General features: G+C 36.8%; 1 protein-coding gene across 4 annotated transcripts in view; it reads left to right on the top strand.

Annotated features, from left to right (window-relative positions):
* Positions 1 to 26,822, top strand: part of FBXL4 (F-box and leucine rich repeat protein 4) — a 45,503-nt gene extending 18,681 nt beyond the window's left edge. For all 4 annotated transcript variants that reach the window (XM_014461820.2, XM_023759758.1, XM_006095836.3 and 1 more), the window contains exons 5-9: positions 2,451 to 2,695; positions 8,748 to 8,961; positions 21,453 to 21,524; positions 24,631 to 24,943; positions 26,599 to 26,822. In XM_014461820.2, the coding sequence (XP_014317306.1) occupies positions 2,451 to 2,695; positions 8,748 to 8,961; positions 21,453 to 21,524; positions 24,631 to 24,943; positions 26,599 to 26,762 (1,008 nt within the window). In that variant the 3' untranslated portion in view covers positions 26,763 to 26,822. The remainder of the gene's footprint in view (positions 1 to 2,450; positions 2,696 to 8,747; positions 8,962 to 21,452; positions 21,525 to 24,630; positions 24,944 to 26,598) is intronic.
* Positions 26,823 to 27,472: the final 650 nt, after the last annotated feature.

The following is a 27,472-nucleotide window of genomic DNA, read 5'->3' as shown; positions in this document are numbered from 1 at the left end:
AGAGAAAGTTTCCATTTGTGATGCAGGTTGGGAGAGCTTTCAGCATGTTTATATGCTGAAAGGAAGGAGTAATAGAGAGGGAAAGCTTTCCAAACATGCAGAGGGTTTAATCGAAACTACAAAGTCAGGTAGAGGAAACCCAGAGATAGAAGCAGTAGTCCTCGAGGTCATTAATTAGCCATGATGAAAGCAGCGTGCCATGTACAGAGGGAATGATCTCACAGTGAATAAAAAGAGAAGCTCTTTTAAAAAAATGTTACCCAAATTATTTAAAGGTAATGCAAATTATTTCAAGGGGGAGAATCACATTTAAATATGTCAAGTGATCTAATGTTTTTATAGTTGAAAATAATTGTATTATGAGTAGAGTGGGTTTGAGGGCAGATAAATTGTGTTTTGGGAGTCCTTCCCAACACATCATGTCCTACATTCACTGTGGTATCAAATGGTGCTTTATGCCGGCACACTCCAATGTAAAAGCACATTTTGACAGACACTAGATTAGTAATGATTAATGGATGTTGTCTTGTAGACCTGAAACCTGTTATCTTTTATTTAATCAAAATCCAAAAGTGTTTTTTCACATGTCACATGTCAATGTCATAGTCTCAGTGACTTTTCATTATTCTTTTTCTATTCTGATATTTGCTTAAAATGTAATATTAATTGTCATAGAGTGTTTTCACATAGTACACATCTTTTAATATTGGTGACTTTTGTTTGGAACAATGCCAGAAATTGCTGAGAGTTATTTAAATTACAAATCATCTGGAAAAAGTAAATTATGTATCCTCTGATACAGGGATATACTTAACTTTTAATGCCTCTGTACTAACTGCTTAAAAATTATACTGAAATAACTTTTAATACTGTGGTTAAAACAACAAATTTTTAATTCATTTTACAAATATTTAAGGTCCTACAGTTGCTGAGCTCAGGTAGCTCATAAGTTCTTTCAAACATTTAAGAAACAGATAAATCTATATTACTTCAACTCTTTTATAACATAAAGAAAAATAAAAGTTTCACTGTTGTTAATGAAGCCAGTTTAACACTATGGCACATAAAAAGAAAACTGTAGACTATGTGGTCATCCCTCAGTATCCTCTGGGGATTGGTTCCAGCCCCCAGCCCACCCCTCCATACCAAAATCCTCAGATGCTCAAGTCCCTTATATAAAACTAGTGGCCTGGTGCACGAAATTCATGCACATTAAAAGGGAATTAATTAGAGGAAATATTTTAATATTGCTATTTGCCCTTTCTCTATAATAGAAGTGTCAGAGATGAAAGAAAATTAGTAAAATGTATATGAAAATCTCCCTCCTGTCAGAGTCTGGGCGTGCCACGGGACCTAGAGTCAAGTCCCCGCCCACTACCTGCACGTGCTTCAAAAACGCAGGAGACCCAGACCTGGCAGGCCCCACCCCCATCAAGCCCATCCGGGCAGGGGGCGCAGCCTGAGGTCCCCTGGCCCAGTGCCAGGGCAGGGGGCATGGCCTGAGGCACCCATCAAGCCCCGCCAGGCGGGGGGCGCGGCCTGAGGTACCCCGGCCCGGTGCTGGGGGCATGACCTGAGTTCCTCCGTCAAGCCCTGCGGGTGGGGGGCGTGGCCTGAGGTCCCCCAGCCCGGCGCTGGGGTGGGTGGTGTAGCCTTATGTCTCCCGGCCTGGCGCCAGGGCAGGGGGCACCAGGGCGGGGGACGCGGCCTGAGGTCCCTCACTCCGGCCAGGCACCATGCAGCCTCAGGTCCCTGCTGTCTGGTTGTGACGTTATGGCGTCCAGGCTAATTTGCATATACCTCTATTATATACGTAGATGATAATAGTATTTGCATGTAACCTAAACACACCCTCTTATATATTTTAAATTATCTCTAGGTTACTTTTCCCCTTGGAGAGTATTATGCTAAGTGAAATAAGCCAGTCAGAGAAAGACATGTCTGTCTTTTCACCTAGTTTGCCTCTCACCCTTTAAAGCTGAACCTTCCTGATACAAGTCCTCTTTCATTTTGTGGTGAGGCCCCTGTCTTGTGTTAGGCTCTAGTGGCAGCCTGTGCTTCTCTCTATCAAAGCTATTGAAACATGTCATTGTATTTACCAGTCCCCACTGGACTCTGAAAACTTTGAAACTGGGAACTCTTTTCTCTCTATCATCAGTGTTTGATTTATAGTAGATGTTTAGTAAATATTGAATCTATGAAAATTTGTATTTTTCAACAGATTTCCAAAGTACATCTTTGCATTATAAAAAAAAATTAGTCAACTTGAGCTGAGTGTACTTTGAACATTTTGAAATGTAATTAAGTCTTAAGTAGGTATGGTTTCTTCTGTTTTGGCTAATTCAGTTCAATGTTGATCTGTTTAGTATGTGAAAATAGTGTTATAAAATACATGATACTCTTGTTCTCTTTTTCATTCTTGATGATATTGGTTTCTCTGTTTTATGTAGCTCATTCAACTGATTCTGAATCATCTTACACTACCAGACCTGTGCAGATTAGCACAGACTTGCAAACTGCTGAACCAGCATTGCTACGATCCTCTCCAGTACATCCACCTCAATCTGCAGCCTTACTGGGCAAAACTCAATGACACCTCCCTGGAGTTTCTGCAGGCTCGCTGCACTCTCGTCCAGTGGCTTAACTTATCTTGGACTGGCAATAGGGGCTTCATCTCTGTTGCAGGATTCAGCAGGTTAGTGCCAAGTTGTTGAAATTATTTCACCAGCAGGCTGTACTTATTATGTAGTAGTTTCCACAATTAAGTTTGAAATCATATACTTTACAGAAATAAAAAAGAAATACATTTTGTGCATCATCCTGTTCAGAATGCTTCTGCTTATAAAAGCGAATGAGTTTCACCTTTTCAGCTACACTTCATGATAATAGGAAGGGAAACTATGCTCTTTACCTCATATTTTTAAAATCCCAAATAACTTTAACAGAGCTCCTTTTTTTTCTTTCTCATATTTCCAGTACAGATGATTAACACATTTAAAAAACTATTTCTAAATCAAAATCCACCTCTCTAATGTGATTTGTCAGAAATGGAAAACAATTTATTATAGAACATTTTTAATTAAATCTTAATTACATGTGCAATACATCACCCAAATTTAGAAGCACATTTAAACTAATTATGTTGAAAATGCAATTGCATGCTAACGAGGCGACCACACTTGCAGACCTGCCCAGGTGTTTCTGCTCCTTTCTATTTAAGCATTTAGTTTCTTTGCTATTAAATGTCACCTGTTAAACATGGTAAAGCTTGCATAAGTGCATATTCATTTAGTAATGCCATGGTAATTTTTCTTATGGTACAAATAGGTGTTTTTCTCTTAACCTTGATGATGGCTATTCTCAGAGTGTGCTACAATCTAATCCCATCATTTCATTAAGCTAAATAATGAACAAGTAGAAACTTTGGGAAAACTACCCATTATTTTTTATTAATGAATACTCTCCTACCCTGTTTTTCGAAGTTAAAAATGAACTTCAGTTCTCCCGACACACATCCCTAGTGGCCATATTCTTGAACAGTGGTTTATGAATTAGAAATTTATATATTGAGCCTTATTTCCCCTTGACTTACATTATAAAAATAAGCATGAAGTTCCATAAAATAAAATAAATATTTGATACCATTATATTCACATACAATAATAATGTTTTAAATACTAAAAGTGTGTTCAAAATGCTAATATTGATAGTTTATGCAATGAAGTGAAAAATTTACACAAGCATTTAATAGCTTATTAACACACGTTGAAACCATGGATGTACTGACTGCCTGTCTTTTCTGCCAGAAATGGAGCCAGGGGAAGGGGTTCTTTGATAAAATATTATGGTATTGTGGGTCAGAGATTCTAAAGACTTTACAACATGCTATGTACACCAAATTCTTTTTCATTAGGAGGAAATATCTGTAGTAGAAAAATAAAGCATTTCTTTTAGCAGTGTGGTTTCAGTAAATTTTTTTAAGTTGCTAGACAATGACAAGTATTTAGTGGAACATTCTTTAGTCCTTCCTACTCACCCTTGCCCAAACACACACTTCATTCACAAATTTTCCTCTCTGCTAATAGGATCAAGAAGAACTGAAGCTAATGATGATTATGGGTATTTAGAGCATACACTATGGGTTATAAACCAAGACCAACTGAGAACAGATAGAACAGTTGGTGTCAGTAAGCATTATTTTACATTATAAGGACCTTTCTGGTATTTTAAATAGACATTAAAGGAAACATTGGTAGTGAATGGCTAAACTCCAGTTTCTTTGGCAAAATGTTGCCTATAAAAATGTTATAATGAGTAAAAGGTAAAGGTAATATTAAATCAGTTTTTAAAAATTCTCTGAATGTAACTCATCCTGATGCATGAGCAGAAACATAAGTTGTGAGAAGAAAACTTAGGAATGCTATTTTTAAAATTTTAGACTCATAATGACTAAAGATCTTCTTTTACAAGGTTAAAGCTCCAATCTACTTTCTCACCAGCAATTTCTGTTTCATTTTCAATCCATCCATGTTAGTTGCTGTGGGGCTGTTTGAATAATCACAAAAGTACACATACATAAATTTAAGTTTTCCATATTTTACTGTAGTTTTCAGCCAGTAAAACCATAAATCTTGATGGCATTCCTTTAAGCATAGTCATTGTTCCCATTAAGAAAAGAAAATGTTTAAATAACAGGGAGGGAATCTTTTTGGGGGTGCGGAAGATGCTGGAGTTTTGCCTCCTGATTGCTGTTGGCCCCCATGACTTGACTGCTGAATTGATAGTCATTATGGCTTGTAGGCAGCATTCCCAGAATAAACAATAAATATTCATGGCTTGATTATTAATGAATAACCTATGAATAAGTATGGCCTATTTGTGCTCATTACTGTGAAGAAGACTTATTTATAATACTTTAAAGACAAAAGTACATTTTTAGACTAGAGACCAATGATGATGAGCTGCTATTTTAGCAAGTCTTTGGGAAAAGTTTGATACAGTTTATTTTTGTTGCCTAAAAACCTAATCCCCACAAGTTGGAACTGTTTAACTGGATTTTAAAGAATTTTTTAGGAATTCATATTATTCAAAATAGCAGGGAAATAGGTTAAATTGGAATAACAAGAATTTAAAACTTTTAATCAGTTATTAAAATCCTGTTCTAGCTACAGATTTATGATTTGCAATTTCAAGTACTGCTTATGCATATTATTGTTCATAAAAATCACATATATTATAATTCTACTTTTCTTTTATAATACAGTTCCCTAAAGTCTTGGCTATTCCTTAATCATATCATTCTGATGTTCAAAAGCCTAGGTACTGTTTTTCTTCAGATAGTTACCCAAACTGATCACCTTGATCTCCATCTCAGTTAGGCAGAGATTTTTACCCTAACCCTCCACTTATTTCCCTCAGAAACATTCTTGAGTACTTTCTAGATTCAAGAACTTTATTAGATGTTTGACACAGAGCTACAGTTTTATGGGATAAAGAACTTACTGCCTATTTACATATTATTTTATTCAATTGTTTGCCTGTACTTCAAACAGTTGTCTCTTTTTGATTGTCAATATCTAGAGATTAGAGATTACTTATTGACTTTCTTCTACTATTACCAGATAATACCATACACAGTTAGGCAGGAAGTCTTGTTTTTAATGGCTTTATTTTGGACCAGATGTAATAAATAATGTTCCAAGTTATTTGAGATTAAAAATGATCTTAAATGTGCTATTTTATAAAACTCCATAAGGGTCAGCTAACAAAGCATAAGATTAGGAATCAGGGCCGATGGATATTTGTATCTAATTCTCCCCTTACCTTTCTATATCAGGAGGATTGTGGGGATTAGTGCCTTTTATTTTGTGATGAGTAAACTCAGATTAAATCATTCATTCATGTGATGTTAATTATTTTAGGATGCAAGTTACAATTTAGTAAATTACTTCTTAGGTGTTTACATTACTCTGGACAAATTAATTCACCTCATAAGGATAAGCAATTTATTTCTCTCTCCAGAGACTCCTTTTCTTATAGCAGGAGACCTAGTTTGGGATTGTTTATCTGAACCTAGGTCTTCTCATAATACCTTTAAATCAAGAAATACTTTGTGAGAATTCATAACCTGGAATGAATAGGCTGTAGGAATTAAGGAAGCTGTAGTTCTCTGTTTAGGTGACCAATATCACAACTGAGATGAATAAATAGAGGATCAAGACAAAAACATTATGTAATTATGCATTAAAATAAGATGTACATGAGCAGCATTAATTAATTGGGTCTGCTGCTACTTCTGCCTTCATGGAATGGACATGTTATGAAAAAGTAGGTAATGTAGATCTTGTAAATTTAGGAAGAGAGACTGGGGATGTTGACCAAATAATCTGCTCAGAGTAAAAATATGCACTAAAGGAAAAGAGAGACATAAAGGCAGTATAGGCATGGCTATTATTGTGCTTTCAAATCCTGTCATTCATTAAATCAGTTTGGCAAGTTTTCTAGTCTCTTTAAAGTTGGCTTTCTGGTGATTGGCTTGATGTCACTGTAAATTCTTTAGAGGGAAAAGTTCAATAATGAGAGCAAGGAGAAAAGGGATGTTAAAGTATCCCAAGTCCAATATGAAAAAGAATTGTAGAACAAAGTGCTTTGTTCTCTAAATAATGAAGACCTTTAAGAGATAAGATGTTTAAACATTTTAATTTTAAGAGAGTTAATATACTCATTTAACTTCTGTGAGCTGCAGTTAATTTCAGAAGTATCAAATCAAAATAGGATATCAGTAGTTCTCTGAAACTTTATGTCCATTTATTTCTAGATAGCTAGTTTATAAATAACTGGAGGCCCAGTGCATGAAATTCATGCACTGGAGGGGGGGTCCCTCAGCCCGGCCTGCCCCCCCCTCACAGTCCGGGAGCCCTCAGGGGTGGAAGGCGACCTGGTGATCAGGGGAAGGCGACGCCCTCATCACACCTCTGCTGCTGCCACTGCCAGCAGCGCAAGCCTCGGCCGGCCCTGGGCCCTCGGGCGGCTCTGGGCAGCTGGGCAGCCGCCATCCAAGGCTTGCCTGTGCCTCGGGCTGGCCCTGGGTGGCTGGGGGACTGAGGGGACTGAGGTTCTCCGGAGGCAGGTACATGAGGCAGGCCTGGCCTTGTCGCATGCCTGCTGCCCCGGCGGGGCTGAGGGGACTGGGTGCCGCCATCTTGTGGCTGTGGGCACCGCCATCTTTGAGGGCATGGCAGTCAATTAGCATATTCCCTCCTTATTGGCGGTGGGTGCTGCCGTCTTTGTGGTGGCGTGAGGGTCAATTAGCATATTCCCTCTTTATTAGATAGGATGAAGAACTACCCAAAACTAAGTATACTCAAAAAAAGGTAAAAATGCTAATTTTGTCATATTCCTTGGGAGTAATTTGACCCTATTGAGGGAAAAATACCCTGAATTCGTAGAACTTTGTCTATCCAAGCATAGAGGGAACTTAAATTCTTCAAGTGAATTTTCATAATTGGAAGATTCATTTAACAGTTCTGATCAAGTAAATTTATAGCAACTATTTTTATTGTTTGAATATGAGTTGTCCAAGATTTAACTTTTATTTTAGTGTTTGTGGGTGCTTTGACCTTTCCAAACTGCTTTCACATATTATTTGATGTTCAAAACCATGAGATAGTGTGGTGAGTGCTATTAGATAATTCTAGTCTGCCTTTTCCAGGCGAGGAAATGCTGGGTAAGTGCATTTTCTAAGGTTACATGCTAGGAAGTAGGGGAAACAAAAAATCCAACTTTTGATTTAGAAGTCCAGTGTTACTTCCTTTACTTAAGTGATTGATTTAGTCAGTTTTATTTTATATGTGTTTTAATCATTAAATCATTTAGGAAAGAGATTGGCATAAATAAATGAATAGTATGTAACTAATGTGACACTGACTAGGCAAGAGGGTGTTGAGAGATCTGGATAGGGATGATTGGTGCACTGTTTAAGGATTCAATTTGCTTAGCTGATAGTTTCATGGATTCAAATACTCCTAGACTCACATTTACTTTTAGATTATTTTCAGATGATGATTATGGTCAGGACTGTTTTCCCCTATCTGTAATGTAACTAAGATAAAGATTGTTATTTTTATTCTGAGAAGGAACTTTGGCTCCTCCAGGTTGAATTGTTTCTGTGTATTTTATGTGAAGCTGCAATTGAATATCTTGTAGTAATTTCAGTGTCAGTCCAACTGCTAAATAGTAACAGTTACAAGGAACATATCACAGCAGTAGTTAAGCCAACCCAGTAAGAGTAGGCTAGTCTGATTTGTTTTGAGGTCATTTAATTAAAACTGTCACTGTACGTACTACGTGCAAAATAAGTTATCCAGTGTTGAATGGGTGCTGTGTAGGGGGAAATATCTTCCATGAGTTTAGAGTTTTGTTATGTTTTGTTTTTTGGCTCTACTAACTTAGATGCGAATTTCATGTACGTTGGAGAAACACATACTCTGCTTTCTTAATTTTTCACTTAGCATTAGTTGAAGTTTTTTGTGATATGAGTCCATTTTATCTTCTCAGGTTGCTTTATTTTAGCCTAACCATGCCTATTTTAGTATGTAGTAAGTGAGGATTTGAGTGAAACAAGTTTTACATTTTTCCTCGTGGAAATCCATTCTTCTGAAGGTGTCTGCTTAGAGTTGATATAATTCCAAATACTTGCAGAAATACTTTTAGTTTTATGAAATTCACAGAGAACATTATTTTTACAGGTTTCTGAAGGTTTGTGGATCCGAATTGGTGCGCCTTGAATTATCTTGCAGCCACTTCTTAAATGAAATTTGCTTGGAGATTATTTCTGAGATGTGTCCACATCTACAGGAGTTAAATCTCTCATCCTGTGATAAGCTACCACCTCAAGCTTTCAACCATATTGCCAAATTATGTGGCCTTAAACGACTTGTTCTCTATCGAACAAAAGTAGAGGTAAGAATAGCTCATTTACATCTTTGCTAGTGTCACAGGCAACTGAATATTTAGTTACTCATAATAATGTGATTTCTGGTTTTTAAATAGATTAAGTTTATGATGCCACCTGGCTATTCAAAAATCATTAAATTGATTCAGTCATTTCAAAACTATTTAGCATCTTTTGTGTTAATTTTTTAGTTATAAGAAAATGTTGTTCTCTTTGCTCTTAAAATTTTTGTAATGCTGTTCATGTTTCCAGGTAAAGAAACAAGCAATGGGCTGAGGTGAGCTGAAATGCTGGCAGGGAATGAATTAGGGAAAGGAGTGGGAGCATGGTATGCAGGAGGACATTTGCTTGGAGCAGGAGGAAACAAAGTGGAATTTTTCCAGGACCAGACTTAGAGTTAAAATTCCTGATGCCATAGCTCATGAGTCTCATTAAAGAAAAATGGAATTATGTCATACATATTGATCTGGCTTTTTCCAAATAATATATCTGTGACATCTTTCCAGGCCATTGCATATACCAGCTGACTGTTTTCATTAACTGTGTGGTATATGTTATGCAATCTTCTATTCAACTGTTCCCCAAATGATCAACATTTAGGTTTTCCCAGTCATTTGTTTTTACAAACTATCACAAAATTTTGTGTGTACAAGCTATTATTGCTGTGGGATAGAGTCCTGTAAGAGGTATTGCCAGGGTGTCCCTGCAGTCGACACCCTGTAATTGTTCTATGCTTGTGCCCTCTACTTCAGTCTTGCTGGCCTTCTTTCTATACCTTGACATTCTGATCTGGTGCCAACTCATGGCTTTTCCTCTTCTGCCTGTCTGTAATATTCTTCAAGCTTATTACATGGCTGCCCTCTTCTTAGCTTGATGTTCAACTTAAATTGTTCTTTTCAGAGTTGGCTTCTTAGACATTGATAAAAGGTAGGCCCCTCCCCCACACCCCCATCTAGGTTGTCTCTTTTGTGTCGCCCAGTTTTTTTTCTTTCCTGCACCTTTATTACTCTGAAATTATTTGTTTTCTTGCTATTTTTTGTCTCCTTACAGTAGGAGGTGAGTTTCACAAAGGTAAGAGCTTTTATCTATTTTTCTAATGGCCATCTTTCTAGCATTTAGAATAGACTTGTAAAGATTGGCCATTCAGTAAATGTTTATTTACCTTGATCAAAGTATTCAGTCTCTTAATATTTCAGTTTTTCTAAAATGTAGATAATAAAGAATACAGATGTCATATCTTCATTGTGAGAATTACATTACATGTAAAGTGCTTACAGAGTGCCTAGAACATAGGAAACTCAGTATTAGCTGAGCAGTAGCAGTAGCAGTAGTGATATATCATCATGGCAGTTTTTTAGTATGTTTTGCCATGTAGTAGGGGAAATCTCCTCTCTAGTTTTTTTGAATGTTGTTTTTTTCATAAATCCTTATATATTATTCTTCCAGATATATCTCTCATCAAGAATTTTATTAAAAGTACATTCATTATATTTCATTTTGCTCTTTAGTAAGGCTTTTTATCTGTTCGTGTAGGTCTTGTTTTACGACCAAGAGCATATTATAGTTTTCTTCACTTAAATTTTATATCTTTCTGGTTAAATTTATTTCTTGCATTTCAGAGTCTCAGAAACTTATTTCTCTTCTACTTAATTTTAACTTATTATTGTTAGTATGAAGGAAAATTAGTTTTTTTTGTGTATTTATCTTGTATCTGCTCACCTTACTAAATACTTATAATTGTTATAACTTTTTACTTATGTATTTTGTATTTTCTAATCATGCAGTTATATAATCTGGAAATCAATATACTTTCTTTTCCAATATTTAAAGTGTTACTACATTAGATAGAACTTCGTAGGTAATGTGGAATAATAGAGACACACAAGTATACCAGTCTTATTTCCAATATAATGGGATGTCTGCAATGTTTTATGTTTTTTGTATTTATCCAAAAGGTACTTAGTATATATTATGTGCCAGGCTACTAGGCACTGGGACTTCAATAGTGAACTAAACAGACAACTCCTCATGCAGCTTACTAATTTCATTTGTTGTTTGATGGTATTTGCGGATAAGTAGTTTTTATCGTTCTTGTTTAAGAATATTTTTTAAAATTATATATTGATTTCAGAGAGGAAGGGAGAGGGAGAGAGAGGTAGAAACATCAATGATGAGAGAGAATCATCAATTGGCTGCTTCCTACCCCCCCCCCCCCACTGGGGATCAAACCCACAACCCGGGCATGTGCCCCTGACCAGAATCGAACCTGGGACCCTTCAGTTCACAGGCCGACTCTCTATCCACTGAGCCAAACCAGCTAGGGCTTATTTAAGAATATTTTATAAGAAATGTATCTTTTAAATTTTTAAAGCTTCTGTTAATACACTTATCTTTTTTCTTCTTTTATTATTAACTAGAGGCCCGATGCACAAAATTTGTGCTAGAGTAGGCCTTCGCAGCCGCGACTGTCTGAATCCCTCCCTTGCAGCCACTGCCAGCTGCCTGGATCCCTCCCTCGCAGCCATGGCAACTGCAGCCCCAGCTTCGTCGGAGAAGGACGTCTGGTCTAATTAGCATATTATGCTTTTATTATTATAAATATAATGGTTTGTGTTGAATAATCCTTGCTTTCCTGGAGTAATCCCTACATATTTTTAATATAATACTTAGCTAGGTTAATTTCCCAACATTTTGGAGCCAAACTATTTGGATATAGATTCTAGTTTTATCACTTACTAATCATGTTCCCTTTTGGATATTACTTGATCCCCTGTACTTCAGCTTTCCCTTCTATAAAATGGAGATAATAATAGTATGCATCTCAAAGATTTGTTGTGAGGATTATTTAATACACATAAATTATCTATAACAGTGTCTGATTCATAGTGAATATTCCTTTTTTTAAAAAGAATAGTTTATTGATTTTTAGAGAGAGGGGAAGGGAGAAAAGAGAGACATCGATATGAGACTGAAACATTGATAGACTGCCTCCTCACGCCTCTTACCGTGGATTGAGTCGGCAATCCAGGTGTATACCCTGACTGGGAATCGAATCAGCAGCCTTTTAGTGCATGGGATGATGCCCAACTGAGGCACACCAGCCAAGGCCATAGTAAATATTCTTTAAGGGTTTACACTTATAAATACTTTTCATCTGCTTCCTGAAAGGAGATTGAACTGTGGTTTTCCTTTCCATGCTCTCTTATTAGGTATGGGGCTAGGATTGTGACAGCATAGCAAAATGATTTGGGAAACGCTCATATTTTTATCTGATCTCTAATAACTTGAATAAATGGGAATTATCTGTTAGATAAAATTTACCTATAAAACCACCTTGTGTATAACTCTTTTATTTTTTTTTATTTGGAAAATCAAATTAGATACCTTTTTCTAGGCATAGCTTTTTTTCCTAATCCATGAAAGCCTGAAAGTGTGTGAGTATAAGAGCTTCTTTGTAATGCAGCATTCCTGATTTGGGGCAAAATGTTTAGCTAAAGTTTAACCTGGTATGGTGGAAAGAAGACTGATTCTAGTGATGACCCTGCCAGTAACAAGCTTAATGATCTAGATTAAGTCACATTGTCTCTGACATTCCTAGATTCTTTATGTGTAAAATGAGAAAACTGTTGACCCTGGATGCCAGGGTAAAGATAATGTTAGTCCATGTTTTGATTGGTCTGTAAAATAATGTATTGTTGATGTCTGGGTGGTATGTTCTGAAGTGGTTAGGCATGGCCGGCATTTGCAAGTGTGATTACCCGATATGAGTGAACATGTAGTAGCAGGGTCCGAATTGCCTTATATGCTGATAGGTAAGACCTGGCATGCTGATGTGGCTCCTTTGGTGAAATGGGCACTGGGCGCAGGGGACTGGGCTTCTCTCTAGATAGATTTCACCAACATGGCTGCTGCGTTGACCACTGAGCCTCGTGTGTAACCTTGTCAGGAACTGGGGATGTATCCCAGTGCTTTATTAAAATAAGAGCAACCTTAAAACAAGTCCCAGGTGTCATTGTCACCAACTTTTGGTCCAACATTTTATGGTGTGGCCTAGATCATTAAGAGTTTTCTCCCCAGCCCGGCCAACGTGGCTCAGTGGTTGAGTGTCTACCCATGCACCTCATCTTGGCTTTCCAAGATTTATGTGCTTGGGTTATACTAAGTTAAAAAATTTTTGTCTATTAAAATAAAAACACCACACCTTGCCCTTTCACATAGGCTATTGAGAAGACCAAATTAGGTCAAACATGTAAAAAAAACAAACCACTTTATACATTAAAAGGATTTGTATAAATGCAAAAATGATAGTATAGAATTTAGTCAGTACATTTTTACACAATTATCCTCACCTCCACAAAGTATTCTTATAGATCTTCCTAAATAGGAATATATTTTCTGTCATGTGCTAAGAGAAATTTAGGCTTCATTATCTCTTTCACTCTTAGGATTTGTTTCTGGTAAAAGAAATGTTCATTCCTAAATTGTAAACTTCATAATGGGAGGGATCATGTTTGACTGTTTACTTCTTTACAGCTAGTACATAGAACAGTGTCTGTTATTCACGATAGTGTATAGTAGTAGATATTTAGCAAACGTGTTTTTTTCATTATTAGATAAGTTATAAGATAAGTTTGTCTTTCTACAGAATAACCACATTTACTAAGCAGATGGGTGGGTGGATCAGCAACTTGAAAAACTTGTAAGAAAATATGTGAACTGTATTTGTTCAGAATTTTTAATCTTAAAAGGTAGTGAAATATAGTTCACTATAGTTTTGTTAATTTACTTCATGAGATCTTTTTCTTTATGTGTTTAAGATTACTGAAAAATCACTTTTATCAGAGAAATAACAATTGTCTTATTATAATATCAAACAAAACAAAATGTCATCGCTAGGTAAGTTATTTGCAGAGTTAGTGGTATTCATTTGTAGAATTTAGGTAGATGCAGAGCAGTAAATACATGCCTAGTAAAGAACAAGGTACTAGTACGTTAAAGAGAGATGAGTGGACTGTCTTTATAAGAAGCCCAATGCATGTTAACAATGTCACAGGTTTCTACTTGGTTTGAGAATGGTCCATGTTGTGAAAACATTTTAGAAGAAATGACCCTAGAGCTGAGATTTAGGCCTTGTTTACTGTGTGATCCCAGAATAATTAGTGAAATGGGTTGGTAAATAGGGTAGTTTCCTTTTTACTGAATTTGGGGATCTTTTAGGGTTGCATAGGCAACACTTTAGGCAAAAGATGGGAACTTAGAACAGAGAAGAAAAAAACTTTTGTACTTAGTTTCTTCTATGTGACAAGGGAGTAATTATAGTAGCATTAGATGTATAATGATTGGAAGGACTTTGTTTCAATTCCTTTGGTCCTTTACATCTGTAGTCACAAGATTCTTATGTATGATAAACATTGATTGCAAGTACTTCTTTAGTCATGCATGATGGTGTATTTTCATGAGAGGAGTGCTGTAAAAATTTAACTCATCAATTAAGACTTTTATGTACTTAAAAGGAAAAGCTTTTATTTTGAAATAATTGGCTTAAAAAGTAAAAAAAAAGTTTCATGCAAAAAGTTGCATAAAAAGTAGGTTCCCCTACTATGTTCATTTTTTTTTTCCTGAACCACTTGGAAATAAGTAGAAGATATAATTGTCCTTTACCCGTATGGGGGCATATGTCTGCAACGTACGTACTCTTAAATACTGTGTTATGGGCTGAATTGTGTTACCCTAATATTCATATACTAGAGGCCTGTTGCACGAAAAAAGATTCGTGCAATAGGCCTTCCCTTCCCCTGGCTGCTGGCACCGGTTTTCCTCCGGCACCCAGGACCCAGGCCTTCACTCCAGCCGGAGCCGCCTTCAATTTTCGCTGCTCCGGCCAGAGCCACCTTCAGTCTTAACTGCTTCGGCCGGAGCTGCCTTCAAGCCTTTGCTGCTCCAGCCGGAGACGCCTTCAGTCTTCGCTCCGATGCTTCGTGCCTATGTATGCAAATTAACCGCCATATTTGTTGGCGGTTAATTTGCATATCTTGCTGATTAGCCAATGGGAGGCGTAGCGAAGGTACGGTCAATTACCATGTTTGTCTATTATTAGATAGGATTGAAGTTTTAACTCCTAATATCTCATAATGTATTGAAGATAGGGTCTTTAAAGAGGTAATTAAGGCTAAGTGAGGTCAATAGTGTAAGCTCTAATTCAATATGACTGGTGTCTTTATAAGAAGAGGAGATCAGGACACAGATACCATACAGGGAAGACCACGTAAAGACACTGGAAGATGGTCAGTTTCAAGGCAAGAAGTGAGGCCTTAGAAGAAGCTAACCCTACTGACACCTTGATCTCAGACTTCTAGCCTTCAGAATTATGAAAAAATTAATGTTGCTTAAGCTACCTAGCCTGTGGTACTCTGTTCTATCAGCCCTAGCAAACTATTACAACTTGTAAAGGATGGCATAAGAATAACTTTCTAACATACTGCCTAAAAAGTGTCTTTAAGCGAAGTCCTGTGCTTTTACTAAACCAGTGGGGATTAGTGTTAGACGTTGGAGCCTGTTTAACTTTTCTTTGTTTGGAAAAAAAAATCTGGGGTGGGGGTGAGATGGGGCATGTCAGGTAACGCAGTAAGAATGTCATTCTGTTGCTTAGCAGCAGACAAGAAAACCAAGAGTGTTTTTTTAAAAGTTAGAGTTATAAATGGAACACCTGCATCCAGTTTTGATTGCCTCACTTCAAGAATGATAGAGCATAAATTGAAAGAATCTGAAGAAGTGAAAAAACTGATTACAGGTATTGTGGGGGACTAGTATATGACAGTAATCCCTAAATGTGGTTTAGCAGCTGTTTACTGGCTGGGACAACAGTTTCAAGGACCCTGCTGCCTTCATCTTCATGAACCAGAAGACAACAAAAGTAGTTGATGTTTACTTCTGTTGGCTATCAACACTGCCCTTGTATTTTCTTCTTTCTGTGACAGTTTATTTGGCAGAATGCATGTCTATAAATTAAGTAAGTAAAAATGCAAACCACCCTGCCTGTTGATGAAAAGTACCTTCCTCTGAAAGACATAAACTGTCATATTATAAGTCCTGATTCTGAGTGGGGCAATCTGCGAGGCCCCTAGACAGGGAAGAATAAAGACTGAAAGGGGTTGGAGTTCGAAGAAGTAAATGAAAACATATTTTTAAACAGAACAAGGAAAAATATTTTTTAAAATAAACATAAGAAATTATGGACTATAAATAGACTAAAACAGCAACATAAGTAGTTGTGAAAAAGAATGATTAGAAATCTAGAAAATAAATGGTAGTCATTATAATAAAAAGTAAGTTGATAAATTCTAAATTAGATACAAAAAACTGTTAAGTTGGAAGAGAAGTCTGAGGAATGCACTTAAATTTATAAAAGCCTTGAATATCAGTTACTGCTGTAAGTAGTTTATATCTTATTTTTTATCTATTGCTGTCTGTCAGTTGCCCCCAAACTTAGTGGTTAAAAAAAACACCCCATGTTCACGATGGCACACAATTTCTGTAGGTCAGGAGTCTGGGAGTGTTTGTCTGGGCAGTTTTGGCTCAGGCTTCCCAACAGGGTTGCAGCCATTTTTGCCAAGGCTGCAGTCATCTCAGGGCTTGGCTGCACCTGGAGGATCAGCTTCTAAGCTCACACATGTGGCTGTTGGCAGAGTTCCTCTTAGAGCTGTTGGCCAGAGGCCTCTGTTTCTCTCTTCGTGGGCCTCCCTTCTCCAAAATTCATTTAATTAGAGTTCCAGAAGAAAAAAATGGAAAAAATGATGGAGAAGCCATATTTGAAGAGAGAATTGTTAAGAATCTTGATTGTTCATGAAAAAAGATGTAAGTCTTCAAATAAATGTTCACTTGGGATACCAAACAGGATAAATTAAAATAAATTTTTACCTAGACATGTGATGGAATTGCAGAATATAAATGAGAAAGGGACAAGAGCTATCAGAGAGAAAAGACATTACTTACAGAGGAAGATAATTAGACTGACAGTAGACTTCTTATCAAAATAATGGAGGCTGATAGGTAATGGAGCAAAACTTTCAAAATGATAAAAGAAGATAACTGGAATCCATGTTACGCCTGGCTAAACTTTCATTCTAGATTGAGGAGATATATAAAGGCTCAATATATTATTTAACTTTCTGTGATTCAGATTCCTTATCTATAAATAGGAATAATGATGTGTACCTTATAGGTTATTTTCTGCCATGTAGACTGATATATCCCAAGTGCCAGAACAGTACTTAACACATAGTAGGCATTCAATAAATATTTATTAAATGAACAGGGTGTTGTGAGGATTAATTTATATAAAGAATTTATAGCACCAATCAGAGAAAGACAAATATCACATAATCTCACTTATTTGTGGAATCTAATGAACAAAATGAATTGACTAGCAAAATAAGACCTGAGGCAGGGAGGCATACCTTGATGTAGGGGTGGGGGGACAAGGAGAGATAAACCAAATATATTTATATGCACTGCCCATGGACACCGACATTAGGGTGATGAAGCCCTGGGGGCGGGGGGTAGGGGGTGGGCAGAGGGGGTTAAAGGGGGGGAAATGGGAGATATCTGTAATACTGTCAACAATTTAAAGAATATTTTAAGAAAAAGAATTTACAGCAATGCTGACATGTTAATAACTACTCAGTATATGTTTGTTGTTAATATTTTACCACTCATGGATGTTCACTAAAAGAACTATTAAAAATAGTTTTCAACAAGAACATTTTAGGAAGAGGGTGTCAGATATAATAAATGATAATGACACAGAAATTGATAAAGTGCCAGTAAATTAAATAATGATCATGGGGGAAGAAAGAAAAACGAATCTTTCATATTTTTTAAAAGGTAAACTAAAATATTTTAAGATGATTCTAAAATATGAAAGAGCAAAAGGCTCTTTAGTGTTTTACAGAATGAAGAAAGGGTATTCTCCTTACTAGATTTATAGACTTACTACATGTGGCTGTTGGCAGAGTTCCTCTTAGAGCTGTTGGCCAGAGGCCTCTGTTTCTCTCTTCGTGGGCCTCCCTTTTCCTGCCTGCGTGTATAATAATTAAGACTGAAGTGTTAGCGTCGGAAAAGGCAAGTAGACCAGTGAAACACAATGACCCAGAAGTAGACTCACACATACAAGGGAACTTGATATATGACAGAAAGCATCACAAATCAGTGAATAAGATAGACTCTTCAGTAAATTGAACTGGGACAAGAGGTTATTCCTAAGGAGAAAACCATGAAATTTGGTACCTTACCATGTATAAAAATCAATTTCAGTTGGGTTAAAACCTAAGTGCAAAGAAGAAAAATTTTAAAGTTGTCATTCAAAAATAATAATAGAAGAATATCCTTCTGTGGGCAAAGAGGGACTTTTTTGAAAAGACAACAGAATACACATGTAAAGATAGATGTGACTATTAAAATTTAAAATTTCATGTCTCAGAAGATTCTATAAACAAAGCAAAAAGACAAGTCTTAGATTTAGGGAAGATATTTGTAATGCATGTAACTGACAAAGATTGGTATTCAGCATAAAAAAAAAATTCCTATAAGTCAAGAAGGAAGAAACAACCTAATGCAGCGGTTCTCAACCTGTGCGTCGCGACCCCTTTGGTGGTTGAACGACCCTTTCACAGGGCCGCCTAAGACCATCCTGCATATCAGATATTTACATTACTATTCATAACAGTAGCAACATTACAGTTATGAAGTAGCAACGAAAATAATTTTATGGTTGGGTCACAACATGAGGAACTGTATTTAAAGGGCCAGAAGGTTGAGAACCACTGACCTAATGGAAACATCAGTAAAGAATATGATTAAAAATGGCTGGGCCGGGGGGGCGGGGGGTGAGTCAATTGGGGAAAAAGGAGATATACATAAAACTTTAGACGATAAAAAAATATGATTACGCAGTTTACAGAAGAGGAAATATGACTGGCGCATAAACATGAAAAGATTTTCAAACTCACTAGGAATTACACTAATGCAAATTATACCATTCCATACTCATCAGACAGATAATAAAAAAGAATGAGAAGACTATATGTTGGCAGAAATGTGGGGACCCCACACTCTTACACAGCTGGTGGAGTGTCAATTAATACAATCACTTCAGAGTGCTATTTTGGAAAATCTAATAACGTCGGCCATACATAAACCCCTGGAAATTCTTCTCTAGTATGTGCTCTAGTGAAATACTCTTCTATAAATGCACTGGAAGCACTATAAGAATGTTTATTCTAACATTCTTTGTTATGGTAGAACTTGTAAGCAAACTATTCCTTGAGTGAAAGTGTATGCTGTTTATATATATATATATATATATATATATATATATATATATATATATATATATATATATATTTAATATATTTTTATTGATTTCAGAGAGGAAGGGAGATGGAGAGAGAGATAGAAACATCAATGATGAGAGAGAATCATTGATTGGCTGCCTTCTGCACGCCCCCTACTGGGGATTGAGCCCACAGCCCAGGCATGTGCCCTTGATCCCTTGATGGAATCGAACCTGGGATCTTTCAGTCCACAGGCCGATGCTCTATCCACTGAGTCAAACCAGCTAGGGCTATGCTGTAGTATATTTGCATAATGGAATAGTAGACAATTAAAAAGTCAGAACTAAAGCTGTAAGTATCAACATGGACAAATCCCTCACAAACACTGTTAAGGAGGATGCAGAAGTACATGCATAATAAAATACCATTTGTATAAAAACCATGGAGAACAATATTATATGCTATTTATGGACACATACTGTATAATAAAATATAATCTTTGGCATGTTTTTAAACAATGAATCCTGATAAAGGTTACCTCTGAGGAAGTATACGAATGGATGGAAAGATACTCAAATAGAGAAAGATAAGCCAAGAAGGCAAAACAGATGTTTGTTTTATGGACTCTATACTTGTCTGTATATTTGAAATTATTTGTAGTAAGTAATTTAAAAATACATTACCAAACAAATTCTATGATAAAGTGTGTGTGTGTGTGTGTGTGTGTGTGTTAATTTAAAATTTCTTACAAGAATATATGGAATCCTCTCTAAAAATTCTCTAATATATTCTGGATCTTGCTCATGGGAAAATCTTACAAAGCATCTTGTTGTAAGGATCTGATACTTTAATAAAAACAAACCATGTCATTTCCCCATCTGTTAATAAGTTAAAATATTATGGAGAATCTGAAAATTAACTTATCTTCATATATCTCTTCTAATGCCAACATTCTGAGAGCTACATGGGATTGCCTTTTATGTTATAAGTTGTATTAAAACTTAAGCATGAAATCAATATAAACTTTTTTCTTAAATTTAAAGAAACACCCAATAGTGAACCAGTCTTAAGTCTAGTATCTCTCTAGGGCCGATTATAACAAGGATTATTTTATTTTTGCCTTACGTTTATTTTATGTGAAATATTTCATTACTTTATTTTCTTATTGAGAATCTTATCTGGGTTTGAACAGATGTTTTGTATTGTCATTGACATATTTGTCAACCTCTCCCTAACTAATATTGTTCAGATTCTGGACACTTGCAACAGATTAAACATAGGTTTTATAGTATCTTAACTTTCTTAGATATGTTTTAGTTCAAATATGTAGAAAGAAATTTTGCCACAAAGTTGGAGTAGCCTTTTTCTTCATTTAGAATATAAAAATTAGAAATTTGAATGTTCTGCATTTTTTTACAAGTTTTCATGTCATCAAATGAAGTTATGACTTTAGAAATATTTTAGTTATCAGGATTATGTCACAGCCTAGCATTTCTTTGGCTTTCTTGAGTGATGAGAGCGTTTCATTGCATTGCACAGGATAGATGGGCTGAAATGGCAGGAACATAACTAGAAAGTGCACGTTATATATGTTTCAGTCAGCATGTTGCTAGTGACAGGTGTTCAATGGTTGTTGGGATCCTTGTCAGCGGAGAGAATCCTTTGACATTAAAGTCACCAGCTCAATCCTGATTTCGGGCAACTCTATTGGCAGTTCCATCAGGCTGCTGCTGATCGGTGAATGTCAGAGCTGCCACTGTTCCTCAGAGTGTCACCAGCCCACTGTGGGGTTTTTTTTATTTGCTTGTTTTTGGAGGGGGAGGTTGTTTAGCTTGTCTTGTTGTTCAGCCTTAACCAGATTTTCAAATTGCTTACGTTTGGGAAATAAAATGAGAGGTCATGGGGAATATAGGTATCTTTAGGGCATGCAAAACCACATGCAAAGTGACAACTTACTTGGAGACTGGTAATGATTACCTTGACTCCCAGCCAATCAATGGTGGGAGCACCTGGGGACTCATTAAATGGCATTTGTGGTGTCTGTAACCTGGATTTTGAGCTCTGTTTCAGGAGAAGTAGTGACAGCCTTTAATGTCTAATTGACCTCTTCTCTTTGTTTCACTTTCTTTCACTTTCTGTGTTTGCTTCTGATGTGGTCCCTGGGGCAGCAAACAGCACTGCTCAGCATTTTGAACTTCTGCTCAGAGCTTCAACACCTCAGTTTGGGTAGTTGTGTAATGGTAAGTATTTGAAAATTTGTTATTCTCAGTTGCTCATTCTCTTTTTCTTCCCTTGGGTGAATTTTTTCCTGACTCATCCCACCCCACCCCCACCCACAACTTTTCTGATTTACAGTTGAACCCCACTTTCAAACATTTTTCTTAAAGTGGAGAGTATATCTTTGAAATGTTGACATTATTTAGCCATGAGAGCAAGAAGAGAAGTATAGTGTGGCAAAAGAGTTTGGTTCTGCCTCAAGTGAGATGTAGACAAGTTATCTACTTCTCTGGTTTCTTTATAAAATGAGTGATCAATCATACTCAGATGTCAGTAGTTGAGTGAGTTTTTCACAAAGCTTAATTAATTTTTTAAGTTCTGAGATTATTTCTGGAAATGTTGATGATAGTAGATAGGTTTATTTTGTGTTTTGTTTGTTTTACTGGCCTTACTGGGTGAGATAAAAAGGTGGATATTCTGTGTTAGAACTCAGGTATTTTATTTTTATTATTATTATTATTATTATTATTATTATTATTACTGGTCCATGAAATCCAAAAGCCTAGGGACTGTATGACTAGATAGTCTCTACAGTCCTTCCAGATTTAAAATTAGTACTTTAGGGGTCATTGAAAGAGCTCATGGGATGAGTTAAGTCTTTTTCATCTAAATTACGTGACTTATAAATAATATTGACACTCAAGGGACTATAGAATTCTTCGTTATGTGTGTGTGTCATGCATGTATGCTCACATTTCCAGGAAATGCATCTCCCAGTATAGTTGTAAGCAGTCCATTCCTCTGCAAGGCAGATTTAGAGGATCCCCAACTATTTCAGTTTTGCATCCACTTATTAGGAAGATCAGAATAAGCAGGATGGTTGCAAGATTCCAGAGAGGTTTCTAGATTTGGAATCAACAGGGACAGTCACTGACCAGAAAATAGATCCCATTGAACATCTTTTAGAGCTCAGCAGTGGCTTCAGAGATGCCTCAAGGTTTGGCAATGTAGGCTGGAGAGGCCAATTAAAATGACATATTAGTCTCCATGTCCCTGTAGTTTTAAATTCTGGTGGTTAGGCCTGATTAAAGTCTAACTATGGGCTCAGGCCCACCCTGGTCTCTGGATACGGTGTTGTGAGCCCACTAATTCAGCATTAGATTTTCCTTCTATTAATATGTAATACACTATGGTAAATGCTCTTTTAGAAAAATAAGCTACTTTTAATTTAAAGTATGTAATTACTAATAAAATATTGTTACCATTGATATTTGTTGTCAGGAAATTAAATATTAAGGACTTGACATTAAAGTTCAGAAATAATGCTAATATTGCTACTACCATCCTAATCAAAATATTTCATGCCTGCCATAGTTCTTACTTCACAGCAGGTCCAGAGTTTACCAGGACAACAACAGAGATAACTCTTTGTTGATACTTTAATACTATGTTTATCTCAGTTTCTTTTCTGTCAATTGACCAAAAGGTCAGCTTGCTATTTTATTTCTGACTATCAAAATAATAGCAATCAGAATCATGGGTTTCAGAAAGTTTTGAATGTTTCTTTCTAAAGAAGCAAATTGGCTGCACTACAGGTCTGTGTTATTCAGGTACACTCACTGATGTGAATAGTTATATCCTCCCCAATCTGTTTCTCATGGCTTCTACATGACTCTACCATATGCAGTTGCTAAAGACCAGAGACTATCACCACTATATCTAGTCCATAAGCCTTAGGTTCTGACTCAAAATATAGCCCCAAATCTGTCTACTTCTCCAGTTCCTCTGTTACTTCCTTAACCCAAACCCCTGTCATCTCTCCTCTAAGCTAGTGCAGGCTTTTTCACTGGGCCTCCTCCCCCATTCTTACCCACCATAGGCTCTCTTTCAGATAGAATAAAGAGGGATTTTTGTTTGTTTTCATATAAATCACATTTGTTTCTAACCCTCCATTGATTTCCTTAGCACTTAAAATAAAAATCAAATGCCTTCATGGCCTAATGGCCTGGCCCCAGCATAACTCTCTGCCCTCCCAGCCTGTCCTGTCCTGCACTCCCCAGGCCCACGCCGATCTCATTTCTGTCCCTGGAATGCACTGCGCTCACCCTGGTGATCACAGCAGCACCTCGCCCTCCCTCAGCTAACTCCTGACTCTCCGATTGCTCTCACACCCCCCTCTTTACTACCTTCATGCCACTTACCGCTCTCTGAGTTTATTTTGCTCATTATTTGTATGTCTTTCCTAAAAATGTGAACACAGTGTTTGTTGGCTCACTGTTGTTCCTAGCATCTGGAGTGGTGCTGGCGAGTAGTAATGGAGAATATGATTAACAAATAAACAAAAGGAAATTATCTGAGTGTTTGTTATTTCGTTTCCTTTTGACTTCTGGTGACAATTTTGATACCTGATTATAACAAAATCAAATGAACCTCTTAAAATTTAAGCACCTATTTAAAGAAACATTATTAAAGCATATAAAGCCCATGAACTTAAATGTTTAATCCTTGGTTAGTAAAGGCTTATCCTGTGACCTTGAGCTAAATCATTGGATACCTCCTATAAATGACAGTAATGAACATACATAATCTAAATTTTTTGTGTGTTGTATATTCAGTCCCCAAATGTCTACTTTCACCCAAAACTAATATCCTTATTAGTACTAACAACATATTCACATACTGTTTTAGAGCCTAGTAAAGTGTACACCTTTATCAGGGAGATCTTATATATCTCCCAAAGTTGATTAATTATATCTAAAATATAAGAAGCTAGACCTTGTCAGTGAGTAGCAGCAGCAAGATCAAACTGGGAGGCATACAAGAGCAGCTCAGAATCCTCAAATTCTTCATGAGAGACTGAGGATTTCAGACTGCTTTGGGATTTCATTCATTAACGTCCTCTGTCTGGAGTTCTGTTAAATAGATTTTTAAGTAAGTGATTACTCTTGCTGTCTTATGAAACAGTGGCAGGTCTGTGAGATGAGTGGGCAGATCTATATTAATGAGAATGTGGGTATGTTTACATGGAAGCAAACAACAGGGGATGATTAAGAATGTTTTAACTTGCTCTCTAAACTGTTCGTATTTCTGAGCATAATATGTAAAAGATGGGAATTATTTGACTTCCAGATTGAAGACTATGATGTGATCGCCAGCATGATAGGGGCCAAGTGTAAAAAACTGCGCACCCTGGATCTGTGGCGTTGCAAGAACATCACTGAGAATGGGATAGCAGAGCTGGCATCTGGGTGTCCGCTCCTGGAGGAACTTGACCTCGGTTGGTGTCCTACTCTGCAGAGCAGCACCGGGTGCTTTGCCAAACTGGCACGCCACCTCCCAAACTTGCAAAAACTCTTTCTTACGGCCAACAGGTCTGTGTGTGACACAGACATTGAGGAACTGGCATGTAATTGTACCAGATTACGGCAACTGGACATACTAGGTAAGGATGCAATATATCAGTTTGTTTTAAAGCCTTGACATTAGAGCTGATCTCAGACTTTTTGCAAAAAAAGAACACACACCAAAAAACATAAAACTTGGATACAATAAAAATGTTGTCCTGATAAGACTGCTTGGTTTGATAGGAAGTGCTTTGGAAACCTAGGATGGGGACCCTAGCCTAGTTACATCTTCACTCTCCAACTTCCTTCCCTGGCATTCTCTTAGGAACTTCTAACTTACCAGGAAACTCAGATTGTAATGACCAAGACTGGCAAAGATAAAATAATCATGATCCTAGGTAAAAAACAAAACAAAACAAAAAAAACCACATAGCCAAGTGTCTTAGTTGACGTTCTCTGGTCTTACATAACAGAAACCTACTCAAGATAACTTAAGCATAAGAAAAAAAATTATTATGAAGATACAGGTGTCTCCCTCAGATCCCATCTCCCTCAGAATCATGCAATGGTAAGTCCAGCATCAGTAGGAGCTAGCTATGGTCCAGCCTCAGGAGGGACTGGAAAACCATCAAAAAGCAAAGAAGCTATTTTCTGTTTTCCCTTCCTTTTTCCTGCCCTCTATCCCGACCTCTGCAGCTGTATGCTCACAGTCTTTATGTCTGGTTCTCACTTTGGTTTGCCTTGTTCTTTCGTCATGCATGTTATCTCTGCTTCTCTAAGTAGACATGGCCAAATATAACAGACCCAACCCGGTTCTCCATGTCTTTAGTTTGAAGGATATATGGACACTGAAGGCTTTACTGAATTCCAATGATAAATTTTCAGGAGAATCTGTATTGGTTTGGTGAGGGGCCAGTCACAGCATGGGTAGCAGTTGTAGTTACAGCTTCCACAGCTCATGTCAGGGAGGGGAGGAGAAAGGAGTTCTCAGAAAAAAGTCATGGGTTAACATTTCAGAAACTTTAATCCCCATCCCAGTAGATGTATTATGTAATACAATTGTGATATTTTTCCCCTAGTAAAGCTGTAGTTAAAGAAAGGTATGTTCCAACGGATGACATCTTATAACCTAGTGATGATTTAGCTTCCATCTGAATATCCCATAATTACTTCAAATTTAACATGGGCTAACTAGTACTCATCATCCATCATCTGTCTTCCAGTACTGCCATTTTACACCCACCACTTGCCATAAACTTATCAAGTTGTGTTGTAGTTAATAGCCTTCAACCCTGGTCACTGGGTTTCTTGAATCTCCAGTGCTTGAAACAAGTTTCTACAGGGTAGTTGCTCAGTAATTGCATTGCATGGAATTAGAGGTTGAATCTAATTAGAGGTTGTAAGCATAGCTGCCATGGATTAAGAAAAAGAGATTCAAATGGTTTTGAACTGGGGTGACAGAAATAGGAAAGTCTGGAGGAGCTGATTAGAAGGGGCAGGAGGTGGGAATGAAGATAGTGGGTAAAGTATTGACAGGAGATGCCAAATTGGCTGGGAAAATTCAGTGCATATTTGTTTACAGGACTATAAGTCTTTTAAGAAATGAAGTCTTTTAAGAAATGCTTTTAATTTTTAAAAGGCAATTTATTTGAACTGTATTTTAAACAATCAGTAATAAAGGGACTCTTTATTAGAACATTACATAAATATTCTATTTAAAGTGTTTTATGTGGTTTTGTTTTTTTTTGAACAGGAACAAGAATGGTAAGTCCGATGTCCTTAAGAAAACTCCTGGAATCATGCAAAGATCTTTCTCTACTTGATGTGTCCTTCTGCTCTCAGATTGACAATAGAGCTGTGCTCGAGTTCAATGGGAGCTTTCCAAACGTGTTCATAAAAAAGAGCTTTACTCAGTGACTTAATGTATGTTCTATAATAAAATCAGTGTGCTTTTGTGGGGTTATATGTTAGAATTGATTTTGTTTTGTGTTGTGTGGTTTTTATAATGGTGGAAATGTCTTAACCTATTAAGACATTTGTAGGTTTTAAAGAAAAATATGAAATATTATGAAATACAGATAGGTATTGCCAAATACATATGTTAATTCATGAGAAGAATATGATTCTCATTTAGCATATTTATCACTTGGAAGGCATTGATAGAATTCTATTACATTCCTTCTTCTCCTGATAATTTTCTTTTAGCATGTTATTACATTGCAGATTAATCACTTCCAATTGAATGTTAGGTGGAGGCTCCTCGATTGCACAACTGAATGGCTATTGGGAAATGGAAATTTCCTTTATACTTGCATCAGGGTCCAAAAAAATCCACTTGGACCTATAGTTTGAGCTTAGAAAATCTGTTGCAGATTTATGTGAAAACAGATAGCTCCCTTATTATCTTACCTTTTGATAAGATAAGCTTGATGTTAGTTACTTCATAATTCAAACAATGTAGTTGTCATCAGAATTACGTAAGTATGTTTCCTATATAAACACTGTTTAGCTCCACTCCCAGAGCTTTCAATTCAGTAGAATCTGTGATTCTAATAAGTAGTCAGACAGGTGTGGCTGCTGGTGGTGGTGGTCTGAGGGCTCCCTTTTGAGAATCATGGCTCTAGAAC

Source organism: Myotis lucifugus, unplaced genomic scaffold (genome assembly GCF_000147115.1).
Source record: "Myotis lucifugus unplaced genomic scaffold, Myoluc2.0 scaffold_161, whole genome shotgun sequence".
NCBI classification, from domain to species: domain Eukaryota; kingdom Metazoa; phylum Chordata; class Mammalia; order Chiroptera; family Vespertilionidae; genus Myotis; species Myotis lucifugus.
The sequence above is the reverse complement of the archived record's forward strand: the minus strand, read 5'-3'. Positions and strand labels throughout refer to the sequence as shown.